Source organism: Numenius arquata, chromosome 2, assembly GCF_964106895.1.
Source record: "Numenius arquata chromosome 2, bNumArq3.hap1.1, whole genome shotgun sequence".
Classification (NCBI taxonomy): domain Eukaryota; kingdom Metazoa; phylum Chordata; class Aves; order Charadriiformes; family Scolopacidae; genus Numenius; species Numenius arquata.
This window is the reverse complement of record NC_133577.1, coordinates 106907718-106927830: the sequence shown is the minus strand read 5'-3', so window position 1 is coordinate 106927830 and position 20113 is coordinate 106907718. Positions and strand designations below refer to the sequence as shown.

The 20113-nt window shown below is 40.5% G+C and overlaps 1 protein-coding gene across 2 annotated transcripts; it reads right to left on the bottom strand.

Annotated features, from left to right (window-relative positions):
- Positions 1-199: 199 nt before the first annotated feature.
- On the bottom strand, positions 200-15627 carry ING3 (inhibitor of growth family member 3). Of its 2 annotated transcripts, none has more exons than XM_074168025.1 (12): positions 15453-15627; positions 15204-15275; positions 10914-11014; positions 9453-9518; positions 8231-8327; positions 6026-6097; positions 5620-5739; positions 4285-4442; positions 3749-3939; positions 2699-2891; positions 1750-1788; positions 200-1098 (listed from the first exon to the last, which is right to left on the bottom strand). In XM_074168025.1, exons 1-12 carry the CDS (start codon positions 15625-15627, stop codon positions 982-984), a joined length of 1401 nt encoding a protein of 466 aa, XP_074024126.1. In that variant the 3' UTR covers positions 200-981. The 2 variants fall into 2 exon arrangements, with proteins under 2 accessions (XP_074024126.1, XP_074024127.1); XM_074168026.1 differs by having other exon boundaries at positions 4285-4343; positions 15453-15570.
- Positions 15628-20113: the final 4486 nt, after the last annotated feature.

Sequence of the window (20113 nt, the reverse complement as noted above, 5' to 3'; positions counted from 1 at the left end):
GAGGCAAGTGACACTTCATCGTCTGCCCGTTATGTGTATTAGTTATGCACCCACCAGAGAAACATCCATCTGTACAACGAGCCTTCCCACGGGTCCTGTGTAGCAATTTCTTACGTAAACTGAACTGCAGTCTTGTGAAAGCGTCTCAGGGACAAAGCTTTTTTTTTTATTTTGACAGACGTACAGGAAACATTAATTTGAGGAGTTGAGGTTGTTTTATTTTAACACCTAATACAATTCAAATTTAAAGGATTACTTGCACAAAAAAATAAACACATTTGGTATAAAAATTTATCATCACTTTAACACCTTTTTTTTTTTTCCTCTTATGGCCTGCACCTTCTCTGGAGCAGAAACATATGAAGACTAATGGCACAAGTTCGTTTTATTCTACAGCATTTTTTTGTTTGATTTTACATACTCAAGTACCCTAGAGGACAACAGCCCGCTGTATACAAGAACCATTTTCTTCAGCCTGCTGAATTAAGTTTCATAAAGAACCAAAGCTATAAAGGCATTTTAAAAACCATTGTCTCATTTTTTTTTTCAGAAGCACTGACTTTTTGCACCATTTATATACATAGTGTTACATAACAGCTCTTGAGTACAGTACATGCAGCAGAATATATCTGTTGAATATAAAACATACATTTAAAATCTTGACTTATTGGAATTTTTTGAAGATTGAGTAATAGTAGAATGCCCACTGCTTAGAGAAAATGGTTTGATAGTACAAATGTCTGCATATGTTGGCCGCTGGAACAATCCAAGGCTCACTGGAATAGTATCTGTAGCACATCAATGTGCATAAATAGTTTACTTACAATATTAAAACACAACTAGCAAAATCAATAGTTCAAGATCTTATGACTGCTATGTTAACCCTTAAGTGGTTGCAAAGAAGTGTGGTGGGGGGTTCCTCCCCCTCCCGAGTCCCCTATAAAACCTATAGTATGCAGTTTGTTTTCCAGACGAAGGAACTTATTTATGCCGACTGCCTCTTCTCTTCATGGCAGCCGTGCACTGGGGACAGTACCATTTCCCTTTCGGTGCTTCTGTCAGTCCAACACATCCATAGTGGAACCACTCAATAGGGCACTGTAAAAACAGAGTTAAAGAGAAAGTTTTGAGATTTGGGTTTTTGGTTTTTTTTTTGAAACACCTGTCACAAATACAATTCTATGAAAATGAAGCACGAGTAAAAAGCTTAGATTCTGCTTTCCAGACAAAGCCATGGGACAAAACGAGAAGAGAGGAGGACATCGGTCCCTAACATATACCCAACAGACTTAGAAAAGCAATAAAAATCCTAGGAGTCATATATGGACTCACATAACAGAAGAAGTATGTTGTGCTTCAAAAGACTTAGTTTAACAACATTAAGTGACACAACAGTAATCTTATAACGCTTCTTTTTAAATGTAGTATCTCAATAAATGCATTATTACATTCAACTGTTCTTTTACAATGTGTTTTTTTTTTTTTGTTTTAATGGGACAACTGGTATCAGCAGTGACACAGCTAAAGGTTCCTAGAAATAAAGGGCATTTTAAAGATGTCAAACCTTCCCAGTAAAGGCTGAAGCCTTCTAAAAGAACCTGAACTGCGGGGACAGCTGAGGAAGAGTTTCATGAAGAATGATTCAGCTCATATGCACATTACTCTAAAAAACTCTAAAGAAAAGTAACTCCTGCAAGAAATAGCTACATGCACAAAGCTCTCAAAAACCTTTTGATCTTTGTTACTTACATCTTGGTTATCACAGCCTACCATTTCACCATAGGACACCTACGAAATAAGAAAGAAATCCCCTTATTAATAATTACATTACTACATAAAAGCAAACTGTTTTCAAAGGGCTAAAGTTTAAGTTTCTTCCTTTGAGGAGCTTTTCCACTAACAGCAGCAACAATATTTTGATTTTTCTTTTGTTACATAACCCAAAGAACATGTTCACAGCAAACTGATTTTCAATATTTTTTTTTAACGCAAAAAAAAAAAGATATTTCTGCCTATTTCTGGGTGGATAAAAAAGGACAGCATTCAAAACCTGAATGAAGCACATTTTGGTCTAAACAACAGCGCTCAGTACATTTTCAGTCCAGTTTTCAAGATTATGTTGCTGTCTGGCATTTCCCTTGCACACATGATAGTTTCAAGCACTTTGTTGGAAACTATCAAAAGGAAGCCAAAGTCTTAGCAGGGTTTAAAATAAGAAGAGGCGTTTTAAATGCAAGTTTCTCATGTTGTCATCCAGTCTCTCAAGTTTCCAGGTGGCTTTCACAAAACTAGGTTTTTATATCATCAGGGTTTTTTTTCATTTGTGGAGCTTTTTGGTTTTGTTTTTTTTTTTTTTTTTTTTTAAAGGAAAGGAGGAGAGACCAGGCAAGTTCTTTACTTAGAATTTTAACTAAATTCACTGAATTTAGTGAACCGGTTCAATTTTGAATTTAATTATTCCTGCAGTCTTCACTAAAAGATTTAAAACTCTCTGGGTATGTCACATCACTGGAAAACTTGCTTGTTTTTAGCTTCAACAGTTGAGTTCATTATTCGTACCATGAATAAGTAAATAAAAACAGATCAGGATTTCAAAAGACTGCAAATAGGATGTTTTAAAATTAGCAATCAGAGAAGGAAGTCCAACTACAGCAAAACAGCAGCTCTAGCTCTGTTTCAGGCTGGAAGCCATCCCTACCTGATTACAAATGCAGTATCGTGGCTCATTGGGATCATAGGTCCAGTCCACTTGGCTATTAGAATCAGACTCTGGTATTACTGCTGTTTGCTGAGACAGTTCTTGTGCCAGTGCAGATGAAGAAGAACATGATGACAGAGACGAAGAAGAGGAAGATGATGAGGACTGCTGACTTGAGGATTTGTTGTTGTTTCTGAAAAATAAAAAAAATAAATAAATCATAATTTAAATTCATTTCCTGCCAAGTGAAAGCATCACAAAACAAGTACTTTGTTGACTCTGAAATACTGCAATACGTAAATCCCAAAGCATCATTGCCTAACAGATTTCATTCACCAACTGCAAGAACTGAAATGAACACAATGCTCTTTGGAAAAGGAAACAAGTCTTATCAGCTTACAAGTGCAAGACACACTATTCTCATCAATGGAATTTAACAGCTTTAAACTGCCAAATGGCTTTAATGAATGTTTTTCTTCACAAAATTGTCCATCAACAGCCTTGTTGTAAAATCTCCATTAAAATCATGTTACCAATAAAATAGCAATTTACATATAAATAATGTCATATGTCATGTACAATAAGTGTGTTTTGAAGATGACTGACTCAATGTTAATCTCCACTCAAGCATCACCAATCACTCCACAGGAACAGTGCCAGAATACAAATTCTATGCTTTTGCTTATAGGTCAGATCTGACACCCAAGATATCCGTAGATGAAAAATGCTTCTAAGAAAAAATTACTAATCAAGCTGTGAACACACACAAATTTGTATGTAAGAAAAAAAAACACAAGTCAGTTTAAAAGGATGAGCATTTTGAGATAAACTCTTTCAAGTACAATTTGTGATTGTTGCCACAATGTGCTGTGATATTGTTTTGTTTAAAATGTTTTTAAATTTCATTTTAATCAGAAATAAAACTCTTTCTGTCCTAGATGGTCAGCCATCGCAAAGCATTGTGATTATAAGGTCATGGCCCAGTACCTTTAAAAGAAAGCTTAGCTGTCTTAAAAGCTGTAATTGCAGTCAACAAGTAAGAAAACCTACTTGCTTTTTCTGCCACTTCGTGAATCTGTGGTTGATGAACTTAATGTCTGTGTTAATGTAGATGCCAGAGCTGATGATGAATATCCAGTTGAATCTCTGGATAATGAAAATTCTCTTCCAAGCTGAAAATCATTGTTCTTAAATGCTTCATAGCTGGCTTTTAGACTGGATGTTCGTCTTCCTTCCTTCATCTAAAACGAATACTGATATTGTATCAGATCACACAGCAGAGCTCTTACAGAAGACATATACCAGGCTGCTAACTGCTAATTATTTGCACAGGTTCATTAGTCACCCTGCTAACAAAATTATGTAGTGGTAAAAAAGTGTAAGAACATCCCACAGGAAAAGCTAGAAAACAATCTGTCCCTTTATGCAAGTTTTACAGGACGAAACTGTAGCACAGAAACAAAAATGAGAACTCGAATCACATCAGCTGAAAGTGATCATGGGAATTCAGATTAAAAAATAAAATCACTAGTCTTCCGTCTTTATCAGCAGCGGATGGCAGAATGACAAGAATGTTTTGACATTACCTGTGCCGTGGCTTGCACTGCTTGAGCTGCTGCCATGGTAATTGCACCGGCCCCAGATCCTGAAGATAATGAGCCCAGGTTATATGATGCCAATGGTTGAGAAGAGTTTGTATTGTATGCATTGTTTGAAGAGGATGATGAATTACTGTTTCGACACCCTTGATGAACAGAACACATTCATGAAATTCAAAATGAAACTAAATTCCTTTGCATTTTAAGAAGAGTTATATATGATGACCAGTGAAAGAGTGGGAACTCCGTTTATGTATCAGAGCAATCTGATCATTTGGAAAAAAAGTTTTAAGAAGTCATTTGACACAGCCAGTATTGGCCTAAAAAAAAAAAAAAAAAAGTTTGTTCTGCACCTATCCTCATGTGCAAGGAGTCCTTCCAGAAAGAAAGTCTATTATATTCAGCTATCAAAGAACTGATGCAGCCGCTATGTCTGTATCTACATAAACCCAGTCTCTGTTGAAATGATGCCGATTACTGCACCATCAAGAAGGTAAGAATTTGATTGCACACCTATACTGTTTTGAAGTAAAACTTTTCACAATTTTCATTCTAAAAACTATAAATCACAATTTTAATGCAAAACAGGTTTCCATGGCCATTTACAGACTGAAACCTGCTCAAACATAGTTACATTTTATTTGCCATCTCATGTGAAGTTCCTTCAAAAGAGAAGTAAAATGGATATGAGGGAGACTACTTAAAGCTGACGAACAGCACTGAATGCCAAAACATAAAGTAGTTTACTTACTATAATCTCTCACAATCTTTTATTTTCCGAAAAGAAACTATGAAACACCCCAATTTTGAAAACGGGAAAAAAAGTTGTGAGTTTTTTTTTTTATTCACTACTCAAAAAGACTTCTCACCTCTTTTGAAATAGGCAACACACCTAAGAATTCTATTTTACTGTAGCTGAATGCCATGTCAGACCGACCCTTAAGGAAAACAGTGGGGAAAAAAATAATAATCTTTTCCTTTACTTTGGAATGTTGCATGCATTTCTTTTTCCCAGAATAATAACACATTGATCCCTTATATTTCTACTACTGGCTGAATGAAACTGTACTGTTATCTTCTTGCAAGCAGTGTAAATAAAAAAGAAACAGCCAACATGCAGCTGTTACATGACAACAAAGCTGATGCACTTTATGGACAACACAGATGAGTAACAATGCCTGCAACTTCTCATGTTTCAAATGACTGAGCATCCCAAAGGAAAGAGTATGAGCCTCTGATTCCAAAAGACAGTAACTCACAGATATAACTGGGTTTCTCTTCTTCCGATTAAAAAGTAGTAAAACACAAGACAATGAAGATTACCTGGTGTATTCTCTTTAGAAGCATCTGAAGTAAGGGTAGATAGAAGGGCTTCAGATTTAAACTTCTTTTCAGGAACGTGATCTGTTGTACTGTGATGAGAAGATGGATTGTGTTTCCTTTCTAAATGAAAAAAATAAAAGGAACTTAAACGTAAAACCTTTTCAGCTTGAAAGTCAAACTATATATTGGCATAATAAAACAACACTTTCAACTATTTTCCACCAGGAAAACCTTATCATTTCATTCTTTGACTTCTTCTGAATAGACGTTACTATCATTGCATTATGCCAGTCTTTTTCCCCCCGATGTTTGGAGAAAAAAAGTTCTCAACATTTTTTTTCTTAGACTACTCAACAAAAATAAGGAAACATCCAAGTGGACACGTTTTTAAGTCTCAAATACTTACTCTCTACTGGAGTGTGAGAATGGGCGTGATGGTTATTCACAGGCTGTGATGGTGTATCCAGCTCCAGAGACCCTAAGAAGGTAGTGAAAAGGATAGGAAAACTTCAGTGTCATCATTGGCATGGTTTTGACTTTTAGATACTAAATGAATCTTTATAATATTAACCAAATTACTATGCAATTATATCTATTTTGAGCTGAAACCCTTCTGGTAGTACAACCAGGAGCCAGTGAAAATAACAGTTTTAAAATAAAAATTGGGACTGCTACTATTCAACTGTTGAAATCAAAAAGGTAAACTCAAGGCCAGTAAGGAAAACAAGCAACAATATTGCCCTCAACATGCCACTCATTCAAATGAGTTGCACACCAGCTGCTGATGGTTGGAAAATGCTGCACCAAAAGTACTGACAATTTACACCAGTATGAACTGCAAAGAAAGAAGACTGTAACAGGTAAACTGTATTAATGAGGCATTTTATCCCACTGAGTCCATCCTGTCTCACTGAGTCAAAACACACGAGCACCAGCAATGTCTTTTAAGATGATCTGACATTCAACGGGAAGGCCTTCAGATCAGTATCCAAATTTTCTTAACATTCAAAATACAGAGAGCAAAAATCAAAGAAGACGGGGAAAAAAAAAGGCGAGGGTGGGGTGGGGTGGGGGGTGGTGTGGCTGGCACAAATGCAAGTCTATGTCTAAGAAACCATTTATTGTAATGTTAGCCATGAGGCTGAACGATCAGACCATAGGAGAGACTTTGACCATAAATTTCCATTAGAACAACATAAAATAGTTTGTGTATCAATCTTTGGCAAAAAGATTTTGAACTAGCTGCAATATCTACCAACTTACATTATACAGAAGACAATTCAAGAAAGAATTCACAATCATTTTTCAACATTTCTTTACCTCTTTCTTTTTCAGTACTTTCAAAAAGTACACGAGTGTATTGTATTACAAAAGTTTAAAGAAAATTATTCTAGAAGAGATTCAAAGCATAGGAAGGCATTTTGGCTGAGATAACATTAATCATGTTATGAACTAGTCCAAAGGCTGCCCTCTGGCGGAACCTCAACAATATGTATTTACTCTGAAAACTAAAAATGTTAAGAGGCTTCTACTTTTCACTATATTTAAAACAAACAAACAAAAAATACTTAATGATGCAACACGCAGTCTAGCACATTTCTATTTTGAGTTCTTGAAATTCAACCTACCTACTTCACAAAACACATAGCTCTACTGAAGGCAGTATCACATCTTAAACTCAGCTGGGATTCCAACTAAAATAAACCAGTCCTTTTCTGTAGTTGCTAGTTCAGTATAAGCAGTTTTTGTTCCTGTTATTTGTAATACCAGTTACAAATAAAATATCTAAAACCTCCCAGCTCTAAAGCCATACAAAGCTCAAAGAAAGAGTATTTATTCCTAATCTCCTCAAGCGATTTAGGTTACTTTTTACTATCTTTGGATATGACAACAGTCACTGCCTCTTAGCTCCATAATCACAGTAGTTAAATCAACTTTGAAATTTATCATAATCACATTTGAACTTGATGTCTAAATGCTGATGCGTACAGAAAGGCCAGATTCTTCTACACCAAGCTGGCCAAAAAGCTGTCACATCACATTTTTGTTCACATTCTGAATACCAACATTGCTGTATTTGTTAAGCCCACAGGTTTCTTACCCAAAATGCTTCTTCCTCACTACCCCAGTACAAAACAATCTGTTCCCTCCCCTTTAAAAAAAAAGAAAACCACTGACTACCTAACTTTACTTGATATTCCACACCTGTAACTATTTAAACAACCCTCCTCAATTTGGTGGCAATCAATTCAAGTAAGAAATGGTATACTTTCAACTGGGTGGGTGGCAAGCTTAGGCTGAAGTACTTGTCTGAATACTTACAGTTGTTGAAAACAGGTTTAAAGAATTCTGTACTTCACTACAGCAATCCACAAGTGCAACAGTTGTGTGGAAAAAATTATTCAAATTACTCAGTTGTATTTTGACTTCAGTGGTAAAAATTGAGGTGGAAACTAAAATTTGAGAATCACTGACTGACGAAAAGTATGCAGGTTGGAATACAATTTTGAAACAAGTGGAAATACTGCCATCCACAACAACTGTATGCTATTTTTTTTTGCAAATTGACAGAAGATCTGTCAAGTTCTTAAAGAAAATCATGCCTACTTACGTCTCTCTAATATTTCTGTAATTCCGGCATTATCTGCTTCAAGTTCCATTTTAAATTTAGCAAGTTCCTGGTCCAGTTTTCTCAAATGACGGTCTACCTGTTTTTGAAACAGAGCAACAATAAATAGCATCCAGTTCTGGAACATGAATATCTACATCCTTAATATCAGGCTTACTAAATGTTTCCCTTCCCTTCCAGCAATTCTTTGCCATGCAGTACTAAGCACGTATGAAAACGCAGAGAAGCATAACTTCTCCGTCACCTACATTTCCCTAACTCAGCAGAGATACTACAGTTAACACCAAAACAGCACTGTTGCTCCTAAGCTGTGCAGTCAATCACAGGATACAAGGTGGCTGCACACTGGCTCAGCAGCTAGAAGGCCTGCTCTTACTGCAGGCAATGTTCCCAAATACAGCATTAAGTACTTCTTTTGAGAAAAAAGATGAAGAGGACTTTGGGGTGTTGTAGGTACAAGTACAGAAAGGGCAAGAGAAAGAACAGTAGATGACACGCACTTTAGAAGAGGGTGGGTTGCACTGGGGAAATTGGAAGTTTACTAAATTGCAATTTGTATGCCTCTACACACATGAGTAAAAGGGTCTCTAAACTGAAAGTGTAAAGACGTGTGCATTTGACTAAACTATGACCTGCTGTTGGGTACTGAAAATGAGTGACAAAAAATAATCTGAACTTAATATCATGGAAAGAAACACTATGTCCCAAATGCTTTCTTCATCCAGAGGCATCCAGCAGAATGTATCGGTCTCTAAACTACTAAAAATTGAACAGGTTTTGGCAGTTACCAGCTAACCAAAAGAGAGGGGCTAAGTTCCAACTCTAGCTAAAGCAGACAAGAAAGATTTGGTTTACGTCTACTATATTTTAGTGCAGTCTGACTTGCAGGTTCTGTTCTCTGAGAAAATGTAAAATAATTATACTTAAAATTCAAAATCCACACGCTACAAGGAAGAGTAACTTGTTTGTGATCTATTTTCAGAAAAAAAACGAATAAAACAAAATCAACATGCATGAAAGCCTTACGATTTCTAAAATTATTTCTCTGCGTTTTGTATTTAAGTGACACTACCCAAAGCAACAAAATTCTTAGAAGTCAGTAAAATATTAAATGTTTCTTTCACCATGAAATAAATCTTTATGTAGCTGACATAACAGTACAGGGAGCACAGCTGTAATGCTTATCAAAATGTTTAGAACTTACCAAATCATATATTTGATTAGCCAGTTGCACTTTTTCATCTGCATCTTCCAAAGCCTTATAATAATCCTGTTATAAAGAGAATTATTTTAAAATTATGAATGTGACTGAATTAATTTCAGTTATTTTATCTGGCACAAACTGTAAGTTAAAAGGAGAAATTCAAGTCAGTTTTCTGAAATACTGGGAAACTGTACTATAAACAACAATCAGCATAATTTCAGATGAGAGATATAATGTGTATCAATTTATTGTTTGTGCCTTAGAAAAAGCCGAAGCACAAGATGTGGACACTTCCTCCTAGAGTGATATTTAGATTTCAGCAAGAAATGCTACAGAAAAAGAAACAGTCTTGGATTTATTTTATATTAAACAGCATAAAGTTATGGACTCAAAATGAGATGATGTCTTTTACTTCATATGGATCTTTAGGAGCACTGGAGATACTACTGCCCTTCAAAATGACGCTAATGTGAGGGGAGGCCTTTCCAGTACTGTAGAAATAGAGATAATGATGTGTATGGTTTATAGCTTAAATTATTTTAAAATACACTTATGTAACTCCTAAGTGTATGATAAAATAATTTGACTACAGCAATCCAATTTTGAAGTCTGCTCTCACTAACGAAAATCCACAGCCAAAATTTTTTTATTTTTAAAAAGGTATGTTTACACATGGTTTTACTCTAGATTTAAACAGGTTTAAGTGCCTTTTTATTCTCAATTTCCATTGAAGAGTATCTAGCTTAGGCCAAACCTACCTGACATTTTGGTTCAACTAAAGTAAAAAGTAAATTTTTCATTTACTCTAGTGAATCAGAGCTTTGACTGCTTCTCTGTTTAAAGACAGAAATCTATTTGTATTAATTAAGGAGAAAAACCCCACCCTTAGCCAAATAAGGGGCTGAAGTAGCAACTGTAGGAGACTACAAAGGAGTTTCTCCTGACAAAATGACGGACTACCTGGCTAACAATACCATTACCAATGCCTGAGAGTTGAAAGATAAAACAAAACACATCCATCTTCTTCTTCCTCCCTCCCTAAAGCTACATATACCATACCTATAACATATATAAAGACACAGGCAGAATCACAGGAAATGCTGATGCTAAGCTTGAAGAACATCCTCTAAAAGAAAGCCAATTAACTTACGCAACTTCATGTCACACAAGCGAAAACAAAAAGTCTGAGCTGAAAATGTAGTATCTGGTTTCCTCACCGTTTCAGGACCATAATTTTTAAAATGCTAGCAAATACTGGGTAAAACTTGAGAGAAATGCTTGATCAAAGAAACCTTTCAGTCATTTTTTTCCTCCTAGATAGTTCTATCCATCTCTGTGAAAGCCCAAGGGAAGTCACACTTCTGAACGCTTAAGTCTCCATCAATCATAAGCTATTTTTTTTTCCTAAGGTTATCTCTGTTTGCAAAAGAAAAATGTGAGCCACTCCTGTGATATCCTTACTTTTTTGATTGATGTCATTTGTTCTTCTCTCCATTCAGGTTTGTTTTTCTTTGCGTTCATAAAAAATTCATTTACCCTCTGCTCAAGCTGATCCATTGCATCTGTAGCACAGGAAAAGATTAAGAAAAATGTTATCTTCTCATGTACATAAACATTATGAAATAAGGCAGAATTTTTTTCTTAAACAAAGTTGACAGGACTGAGGTGCAAACTATTAGAGAGGAAAAAAACTAAAAAAAAAACCAAAACAACCAAGTGACAGTGGACAGAGGAGGGAAATATTTACCTTAATTTCCAAGAAGCAGAATTGCATTCTGGTAGGACTCTCATCAAGGTTCTTGTGCGCTCCAGCATGGGACAGGCAGGACTCCAAGTTCTAAAGGTTTTTTGTCCCTAAGAGCAGTGGTAGTGACTTAAAGCACGACCCAAACTCCTCACCCAGGGCTCTAGACTGCTGACTTTGGAACATTCTAGCCAGTTACAAACTGAGCAGGAAACAAAATGTTCTCCTAAGAGAAACAGTCAAATACAAAACCAAATAATTGAAAAAATTAGTGCCTCAAAAAGGTAGAGAAACTGAAGAGTCAAGTCACCGCCTTTAAGTCAAGTCCCTCTCCGTTGTATGGTAGGAAGGGTGAGGGCAAATTGAAAGCACTCACAAAGTTATTCCTCCCCACCCCCACGGGAAAGCCCTAAGGGGTAAATGCCCTGATGAAATACTATTTGGACAGGACAGGATTCTCACTTACATGAAGTTGAGAAATATCATAAGGGGAAAAATAAAGCCACCAATTCTCTAACATTAGCTATCATATGAAAGGAAAATGTCAACTACAAGTTATTTGTTTCGTTGTTTTATTGAAACAGGAACAGGGATTCCCTTCCCTTTCCCTCCACCCTCCTTCAAAAGGGAAAAAAAAAAAAAGCACTGAGTTTACTATTTCAACAGCCGGACAGTGCATGCAACAGCTTGCATATTTCCAAAAACACGCAGCTGCCTCAGTCAAACTAGCTTTGACAGCCTTGCTAGTCCCAGGAGAGATGACAGTACCGAAATTTTTTTCACAGCACTCTCAGCAATACTGTCCAGATAGCAGTTTCACATTAAACATGACAATGCATCAACTACCTACAGACTTCGGGCTCTGGGTGTAAAGCATTTAAGGTACTTTCCAGAAAGCACCATTAAAACTGGATCAAATGATTGCCAACATCTCTTACAAAAAAAAAAAAAAAGGCAATTAACTAGTTCAAGAAACTCATGAATTCCCAAGTATGATTAACTGTTCAAATCCAACAGAGCCCAAAGGTTTTCTCACTCTGAAAATTCACAAAGAGAACTGTTCACGTAAATAACCAAAAATCATTCATACTAAATGATCAAAAACATTAATCAATTTTCCCTATGCTGGGAACGTCCAGCACCAAAACCAACAGGAACCTTACAACTGATCGGACAGAGGGCAATTAATCCCAAGCCAGAAAGTTGTGACATAGGCTCACATCAATTTACTGAGACCCAGACAAAGTAGTCAAACAACTTTGGTGTAGAACAGGTTAAAGATGGGAAAATCCGTGCAACGAGCATTTTCCACTTGCACTGTGCTACTCAGGGAGAAGATTAAGAAGCCTGAGCAGCAAGCAAGCAGCACACCCTTTATGTGGAGGCTTCTAAAAGCTTTGCTCTTTGGCCAAATGACTATAATTTGGTCCATAAAGCCAACAGACTTTGTTCTATCTCCTATTCCCAGAGTGAAAACAGCTAGATGATAATTATTCCAATGGCTCCATAGACATGAAAAGAAAAAAAAAAAAACCAAAACAAATAAAATCTTCCCTCTTTACTTTTTATTGAGGACACGTATCAGTCTGTGTGAAACTGCGTAAGGGAAAAATTCCACAGAAACTTGGTCTCTCCTGAAAAGGCAGAAATGGCAAAGGGGAATGCACGTCAGATCTATTAAATTATATGAGAAGTTCTCTTTGGTACACTCAAGTTTCTTCACCTTTTCTCCCTCCCCTACCTTTTTAATCCAACTGTGATACTATATTCTAAGATACTAATTTATTAGTTCAGATTTCCCAAGAGAGTTGCCAGTAGTTCTATTAGGAAGGAGGCCTCTTTCCAGAGCTTGACATTTTACCACGGAGGCCTGATAATCCATGATTTAAACTTAAATAGAGAAACACATTTTATGCTCCATGTGGAGCTAAGTTAAAGCTCGAGTCGAGTCACAACCGAAATAGTTTTCACTTTTCCCACAGCAGTCATATCAGCACATGCAGTAGGTACAGCTGGTTTATTATTTCTTCCTACAACAAACAGCAGCACCTGCCCCATTGGAAGCCCAGGTAGTCCAAACAGGACAGAATACAAAGTCAACATTGGCTCTAAAACACAGCACACAGTTATCTCTGAATTACAACTCATATAGGTTTCTGGGACAGCATCACTCATTAAAGTACTGACTTCAAGTACTTCAGAGACACTGAATCTTTACAGTAAGTCACTACGTCACACCATGAGAACAACCTCTACGTTTGCATGTAGCATTCAGTGGGCAGTCTGGCAACTGATGTTGAAGAGATTCTAGTACAGAAGTTTTGTAAATGTCTCTGGATGCTTTGTCACACATTGGTACTTCTGTAATTCTTGCACAAGGTCCAAGAGAACTTTTCTCTGGGCCTAAGGTTGACCTTACCATATAATATTCAGTGTTATTTGCCATTTCCAGTTAAAGCAGAGGAAATGACACTACTACAGCCTTGGCAGTGCTAGTTGGCTCAGTTCTGAAACACACTTCAAAAAAACTACCAGGTTCTTTGCCTCTCTACTGAATATAAATAAAATCTGTGAATTTACTCAGGACTACCTAAGGCAGTGAGCTACTCACTCCCTCTCCTGGTGCTCCCTAGCGATAGTTACTTCAGAGGTATTATCTCCCATAAGGAGCCATTGTTCTGTTCCCACAACTTTAAGCACTGGACCCAAGAGAGCACATAGGCCATAGTATACAAAAAAATCCTATAGCCAGTTCAACACATGTCAGCAAACTTCTGCTGGGTCCACTAAAGTAAATACCCAAGGGAAAGCCTGAGACCACACTTTAAAGTGTTATAGGTTAGCTACTGTTTTCAAGAACTGTGCTTCCATGTAGTGTTGCATTTTGTATTCCTGTATGGCATTCACTTGTTATTTCAACCCTTACCCTTTCTCTTTCTTAAATAGTCCGACCCTTCTCTATTGATGATTCCTCTCATCTTTTCTGCAATAACAGTTTCACTAACAAAGACCTTTGCATCACTGTTATAGATGAACGTATTAATTGTGTGTAAAATAACAACCCTACCTAACTAGGTGTTACAGGACACCTAAGTCCCTGATGAAATTGCATTAGAGAAGATGAAAAGGGACTGAATCCTGGAAACAGCATAAGGCAGCATATTATATCAGGATGCAAGCAGAGGTAAACAACGCAATCAATAAAGAAACTGACAGCAGACTGTGTATTTGCTTACCCGTCTGCTAGGGCACAAGCAAGTACGCAAAAGGTGCCTTCACATATGCTACTATGAGGGGAGCTGGCTGGAAAGTTTCAGAGACAGCATGCTGCTACCTGCTGGAGAAGCAGGACATAACTCATGTTCCAAACCACCATCACTGCTCTTAGGGATCAAAAATCTAAAGAGTTTGGGACGTGCCACCGAAAATGCCTTTGGGAGCAGCACAAGCCCAGGAGTGAAACTCCTGTAAGATCCTACTTGCGCCGAGATTGAACTGCGGGCCCAAGGCGGGGGCCGGGGCGGGCCCGCAGCGGGCGGGCGGGCGGCTTGGCGGGGCCGGGGCCCGGAGCCGCTCACTGTCACGGCGCTGGGCGAGCGCGCTCCGCCCCTCGCTGCGTCCCGGCGGCTGCCGGCGCGGCGCCGGGTCTCCGCAGCGCCGCCTCCCGCGGCCGCAGCCGCAGCGGCGCCCGCACAGCCGCTACGCCGGGCGCCCGCTGCCGACGAGACGCGCCCGGCGCCCCGGGGAGCTCGCACCGCAGCGGCGCTGCCGAAGAGCCAGGGCACGGGGTGGGGAAGGAGCGCGGGTCGGCGGCGGGGAGCGGGGCTGCCCGCACAGGTCGGGGCGCGGCGACGCCGCTTCGTCCCCTTCTTCCCTCCTCCTCCTTCTCCTCCTCCCCTCACCGGGGCGGTGGAGCCGTTGCCCGCGGCCGCCCCCCGCCGGCGGTGCGGTGCGGGGAGGGGCGGTGCGGGGGCGGGCCGCGGCGGAGGGGGGCGGGACTCACGTACTCTGCACCTGCAGGTCCATCTCCCGCATCTCGGTGAACCTGTCGCGCAGATCCATGGGAAGCTGCTCGATCACTGCGGGGACAGGGAGGGGCGGGGGAGAGGAGGGAGGCGGTCGGTCAGTCAGTCAGTCACCGCCATGGGGGGGAGGGGGGGGGCGCCGCCTCTTCGCCGCGGCTCCCCTCGCCCCCGCCGCCCCCCGGGCTCCCCTCCACCGGCCGCCCGGCACCCCCGTCCCGCACACACACTCACTCTCCAGATAGTCCTCCAGATACAGCATGGCGGCGGCCGGGCCAGCGCCAAGGGGCTTCTCGCTAACGGGGGGATCGTCCCTTCCAATATGGCGCCGCCGCCAACAACACCGGCGCCTCGACTCAGCGAAAACAACATTGGCGGCGGACGGCGCTGGCTCGGGCCGCGCCCCCATTGGCTGCCCGCGCCGCTGACGCGCACCGTGCCGCGCGCTCTCTCCTCCCGCGGCCTCACGGGAAATGTAGTCCGCGCGGGCAGGAAACTACCCGTCCCGTCATGCACCGCGCCCCTCGCCCAGCTGAGGCGGGGGCTGAGGCGTTAGCGGCTTCGGCGGCTCGCTGGAGCCCGGGCCTTCTGGCCCTTCTCGGTGTGACCGGTCTCGTGTCCCGCCTTGCCGTGTTTCCTCTGGGAGCCCCCGCTCAGCATCCCCGCTCTACCATGACGCGCGGCTGCCGGCCCCCCGGAGGGTGCCCCGGCCCCAGCGCCGCGAGTCTGGTGGGGAGCGGGGGAAAAACGCGCAGCTTTTCCATCAGGCTTCGTGCTCTTGTTTGTTTATCCCTTATTTTAAACGCTCGTAGCTGGCAATAGTGCATAAAAACCACTATTGAAATTACTCTCTTAATTTCTGCGTCTTCTGTGTCAGTAACTGGGTAGTAACGTTGCGGGCACGGGAGAGCGTCAGCTGCTGTGGGCTGCTCAGAGGAGAAAAAAAACCTGATGATTGCAATCCAGTTACAATATTTCTTATTGTAATTAATTTTTAAATGTTTGGGGATGAGGTTTTTCACGCAGTTTCAGTCCCCCCGAGAGTTTATTTCATCACTATCTAGTATTTATTGCTCAAATCATGGACTGATGCTTTTGTCCTGGTGTGTTTTTCGACTGGGGGAAGGAGTTCTTAGGGCTTGTGCGATGTCAGGTGTAGGTACAGGCACCTAAGAATTGCAGTAGCAGAACAGACTGGCTCTGCGCCCTCTCCTTTTCACGTTCTCACCTGTGCTGGACGCACCCAGGCAAGGACAGAAAGCGGATGCTTCAGCGAAGTCTGAGTAAAAACCCACGTGGGATGTTTTTAAGTGTCAGGAGCAATGGAAAACGGCATTCTTTCCTCATGTTTTAAGTTGATACATTGTGAGTAGTTAGTTAACGAGGACTGAGTTTTGGGAAGCGAAGCGTAGCCTTTATGAAGACTGGTGTTAGCTATGTCCTGAATACATAAGGCATAGCTAAGCTTTTTTTTTTTTTTTTTTTAATCTCTCTGTCTTTATAGATGGAAAAAAAGGTATAACAATAACTATCAATTTAGCAAAAAAAGTGCTGTGCCAAAGTGGTCGCTTTCTGCACTCACTCCATCATAAGCCATGTAGTCTCTACTGCCAAAACAGAAATACCAACTAGTTTCGTACGTACCAATGAGCTTATTTTCACTGGTCATTAAGCTTAGTTAGCTTTAGTTGAAAGAATCTGTATACTATTGCTCCTTATCCTGGGTTGAGAGACACAGGACTGACTTTTCTTCTAATGCTGGGGAAAATTGCACTTTTAGAAGACTCTAGTGTCTGAATTTGTGAAAATATTTACTTTATAGCCAGCCAGGCTCTGTGGGATTCAAGGTTAGTGTTTTTGAGCCTTGCCAGGTGCAGGGACAAAGAGCAAGGCCTGGGCATTTGACCCAGGCTGGCCAACAGGAGTATTTCATACCATGAACGTCACACCCAATATAAATTAGAAAAGTTTGCTGTGTAGCGGGCTCTCTCTCCCTGATCGCGGTGGTCCAGACAACTCCTTGCCCCGGTGCCAGAGCCCTGAGGCCTTCCCTTCCTCCTGAAGCCATTGCGCTCGCAGTGTCCGATACTTGCTATCCACTGCTGGGAGTGCACAGCTTCCTACTGATATAGATGGCTGAGTATAATTTCTGTATATTTTATATCAGTATTGGGATTAATACTGGTTCTTTAGTATTATTGTTAATTATTTAGTCTTAGTCTATTAAATCTATTTATATTTCAACCCTTGTGTTTCTTTGTGTTCCCCGATTCCCCTTTCCGGGTGGGGAGGGGTCATCGGGTGATAGAATAATTGTCTAATGACAATAGATTGTTATGGATTCTCTCAAACCATAACACTCCTACAGATCACTCTTTAATGTATGACTTCTGGCACACTGGTGTAGGAATGGCAATATTTTTGAAGTTTTGTGTGAGAAAGTGCTCGGCCCCGTTTTGTTTTGTAGAAGACAAGATTGACCCCCTTCTTCTGGGAAGATAAATGCCTGCGCTTTTATTGCAGTGGAAGGGTTTCATGCAGCGAGAGAACTTAGTCCATGGAGAAGCACAGCAAAGTAATGACATCCTATATTCATTAGGAGAAAAGCTACGTGAATTTAGGGAAGTCTGAATTAATGGGGTCACTTTCTTTTGTGTTCAGTGGTGACTTTAATGCTTTTTAAAGAAAAAATTTTGTCGTAGACATGTTTGGGTGCACATTTCATGCAGCCGAAGTTTAAAAGAATGATATTGTATGCAAATACCATACAAAGACTCCACCGTTAGAGCCACAACTGAAACATAGTCGTACAGTACGTTCTTACCATTTGCTCCATGACCAAAATCCTAGGATGACCAGGGCATTGGGACCTTGTAACTTCTCATGCTCCAGTTTTCATGAGTTTGCCACGTTGTCATCTTTGCAAGCTTGGGAATGCTCACTGAGGTTTATTGTGCAAGGGTATTTTCATCTAGTTCCTGTGTGTTGTGGTGTCCAGATCAAGCAAACCAAGAACCGCAGCTCTTGGGGCTGGTGTCTCAGTCACTGCCTTTAGTAATAGCGTGTGCGCTGTCTACTTTTGGGGAAAGGGAAAGTGAAACCCAGGCACGCCAACAGAGTGACAAAGACAAAATACCAGCCGGGCTGGCTGGTCTCTTCAAGGTGTAACTGCCCCCCTTTATGTTTCATGGTTTATTGGAGCATGTGAGAGACTTTTAGAAAAATAGGAACCTGCTTGAAAAATTGTTTGTTGTAGTGCTTTTACAGCAGGGGATGGGAGGGGATTATGTAGTAGAATACAAATGAAAATACAATTCAACTTTGTTCAGTATCTCTCAAAAAGTAACCAGAACGTATTTATCTAGCTGTAGTCTTCTTCAGTACTTTTTTTTTTAGACAGGTGGAGAAACTGTCGTTTTTCATTTCTGCCAATGTTAATCCATATTGTAGAGTCAAATGAGTAGCCGTACCAAGTTCAGTGGGATTGTGTGTATAAGTGTCACTTATTATGATATACTGATGGAACTGAGCTCAAACTGACATTTAAGAAGTGATTATCCGCTCAGACCATACCCCCCCCCCCCCCCCCCCCCCGTTTTTACAATGGAAAACTTCCCATTGTGTATGAATGTAAAGAATTAACTCCATTGATTAACTCACCATTTAGAACAGCCTAATTAGAACAGCTCCTGATAAGGAAACATGGATTAATGACAGTGTTTATTGGGATGCAAACAGAGTGAAAAAGAACTAACCACTGACTCTGAACTCAAGGTAAAAATAAATTCAATTTGTGAATTCCATCGACATTGCTCAAAAAACCTTTTTGCAGCAAGAGAACTGCTTAGCACAGAGAAAGGAAGGGAGGCCACAGGAGCTGCTGTTTTCTCCTGTTGATACAACATTATTAATGTTGATAGCATTTCTCCAGCAAATGTTTCACATAAATCAGGTATCATCACTCGTGACAGAATGATGGCATAAAGGAATATTACAGTTGCCCTGTGATCTACCTAAAGCTAATTGCTTGCATGGGTTTCATTAGTTTTCAACTGACAGGAAAAAAACTGATTAAAAACACGGATTTATGTTCTGATACACGCTTCTGAGATGGAGTTAGGACTTCTAAGTCTTCTCCCTCACTTCTGTCCTTACCCATTCTAGATGTCTGTAATGTCCTTTTGCTATAATTGTCATTTCTTCTGTCTCTTTCCACGTATAGGGTTCTTTGTTACATCTCTAACTCCATCCTTTCCATCTTCATATTCCACCTCCTATCAATGCATTGGTCCTTCCCTTTCCTTGTTCCTTCGAGATCTGCTCTGTCTTCTAAGATGTATGATTTCCGGGGCTTTCTGTACCCATTTAGGACACTCACTGTTACCTATTTTCTTTAGTACTCCGATTTTTAACTCATGTCTAATCCAGTGTTTCCAGATCTATAGTCCTTATGTTTTGTTTCTGTGTTTTCAAGAAGGACATGTTTCTAACGCTTTGCTTGGAGAAAACAAGGAAAGACCTCCCTATCCCATCCCTAGATTGATGCTCCAGGTCTCAGCTGATGCTGGTAGGTTCCTGGGTTCGATTTCTCACACGGGAATGTCGCTGCCCGTTGGTTGCACGCACGGATTGCTGATGTATGGAGTGCAGAAAGCAAACCCTCTCTGTTCCTGAGTGCCAGCCTGCTCTCACAGAAGGACCTTAAGACACAGTGACAGCTAGGCAGCACCAGGCTGTGGTGCAGCAGAACCTATGTACAACTACAAGCCTGGGTAGCTCTTGAACTACTAGAAATGAGCATTTTTGCTTTTCTTTGGCACCTGCCGCTGCTGCGCTGCTGCGGTCCTGTCTGGCGGGCCAGAATCCATTCACCACGGTGCGTTGCTGCAAGCATG